At 27.2% G+C, this 2,114-nt stretch overlaps 1 protein-coding gene across 1 annotated transcript in view; it reads left to right on the top strand.

Annotated features, from left to right (window-relative positions):
- The window catches only part of l(2)05287 (WD repeat-containing protein l(2)05287), a 42,176-nt gene that overhangs the window by 13,747 nt on the left and 26,315 nt on the right, over positions 1-2,114 (top strand). The window contains exons 10-11 of the mRNA XM_014439074.3: positions 821-1,007; positions 1,732-1,910. Of these exons, the coding sequence (XP_014294560.1) occupies positions 821-1,007; positions 1,732-1,910 (366 nt within the window). The remainder of the gene's footprint in view (positions 1-820; positions 1,008-1,731; positions 1,911-2,114) is intronic.

The following is a 2,114-nucleotide window of genomic DNA, read 5'->3' as shown; positions in this document are numbered from 1 at the left end:
TAACGGAATCGAGTAAATCATTAAGAACAATGTTGGAAAGATCAGGAGCTAGAGGATTTCCCATGGCCAGCCCTGAAATTAATAATAACTATTATGTTCATACTTCTTTGCATTATATAACTTTAATTTTATTTCATTTCCTTAAGTAAGTTATTGTACCCGGTTTTTCAATTACCTATGTCTACATTTTATTTCCCGCTTCTCTCATCACTTCATTTTATTAATTATATTTTGTAAGTAAAACTATTCATTGTATGTGTAAAATTATTTTGTTTATACTTTCTTTTTATATTTCTATACTTACTGTGGTTGTTATCTTGTTTTGTTTTTTAGCCCTGAAGAAGGCTAGAAACTCTAGCCGAAACGTCGGCACATTAAAATAAGTTAATCATACTTATTTGTGTTTCATTGACCGCACCCCCAACCATCTTCTCCTCATTTATCATCCACGTTCAACTATCTCTCATAATTATAATTATTAAAATTTATAGCACCAAGAAATCTTCAATACAATTTTTAAAATTTTAACTCTTTTAAAGAGGTAACTCTTAATTATCCTATCAAACATTTTGTATACATTGCTGAATCTCCATGTTATGAAGGAAGATCACAGATTTTCTTTTAAAACATGAAAAATAAAGGAAATGCTTCTGTCCATTGTTTCTTTGACAACCTATTTGGATTTGGATATGCTCTATTTCTCTTTACTTTTTAAGTTGGTCTGAACATTTTCCCATCTTCATTTATTTTAATATTCTTATTAAAAATTGTTGAAGCCATGTTAATATGTGTATATTATTTTTTTATTTTTTTTTTTTAGGAAAAGGCGTTGTTTGGGGCTGTGATAACACTTGCTTCTACCGGCAAAAGGAGTGTGGCCCACTTAGTTTTTCTGAAGATGGAACAATTGTTGGAGTTGGTTTTGAAGCTTGTTTAGTGCTTTGGGACTTGACTGAACTAAAAGTTACAGCAACACTTAATACACCATCGAATGAGAAACATATTAGGTGATTTATTTTATATTTTATTAGTGATTTACATTATAAACTGGAGTATTTAATAGTTATTATGACGAAAAAAACAGGACTACATACTAAAAATGTATTGGGATAATATATTTTCATTAATTAAAATGTTGGGATTATACATTGTCATTAATTCAATTTTATAACAAATAAGGATTCCATAGGAAAATTTATTTTAACCCACTTTTTGTTAAAATTGGAATTGTGAGGAATGAAAAGTACTATCAAATGGTAATATTGTTTTCAGTTATCTTATGTTTTATTTTAAGTGACTTCTAAATATTTTTTCTTTTTTTAATATCCTAAAATCTTAAAAATAGAATTTATAACCATTTTCAAAATGATGTTGAACTAATGCTTTTTTTTCTTCTTTGCTGCGTTGTATTTATTTTTACAGTTGTTATTAAGTTGGTACAATCTGTATTTTATGAATCAGACACTTTCTGAATTTTGTTATAAAATTTCATTAATAAAAATGTTGTGATTATAGTGGTTCTTTTTTAAATCATAATAGATTAATCATTATTTGTATACTTTTATTTAAAGATGATATTATATAATTGTTGAAAATTACTTTTAAAATTCAAAATTACAATTGTTTAATAAGATTTATCTTGTACAAAAATATTAGTATAGTCTTTCACCATTATTCATCACTTGACTAAATCATACTACATGGAATTTCTTTTTTTTTTAATTTTTTTAGATTTGTAGAATTTGGTCAATTTGAAAGTTTCTGTGAAATTGTTTGTGCAACCGAAGATGAAATCTATGTTTGGAACTTGATGACACTCCAGTTATCATGGAAATTTCCCATCAATGTGTCACTACTTGTTCAGGATGTTGCGTCATCCCATTTCGCTGTATTCTCTAGAAACAATGAAGGTATGTATGTAATATTTGTAATAAAAATAAGTAAGAGAAAAAGAAAAAAAAAGTTTCCGTTATTACGTATTATATACTATTTATGGTTCCTGGGTTTCGGCACCAGATATGTTTAGCCGAGAGTAAAACCTTTAAAAAAAAGAGAGAATGGGACCAGAAATGAGATCACTTCATATACTGATTTATTTAACTCCTTAATTCTAT

The sequence above is a fragment of the Halyomorpha halys genome, unplaced genomic scaffold (assembly GCF_000696795.3).
Source record: "Halyomorpha halys isolate HHAL.00 unplaced genomic scaffold, Hhal_1.1 Scaffold74.1, whole genome shotgun sequence".
Classification (NCBI taxonomy): Eukaryota; Metazoa; Arthropoda; class Insecta; order Hemiptera; family Pentatomidae; genus Halyomorpha; species Halyomorpha halys.
The sequence above is the reverse complement of the archived record's forward strand: the minus strand, read 5'-3'. Positions and strand labels throughout refer to the sequence as shown.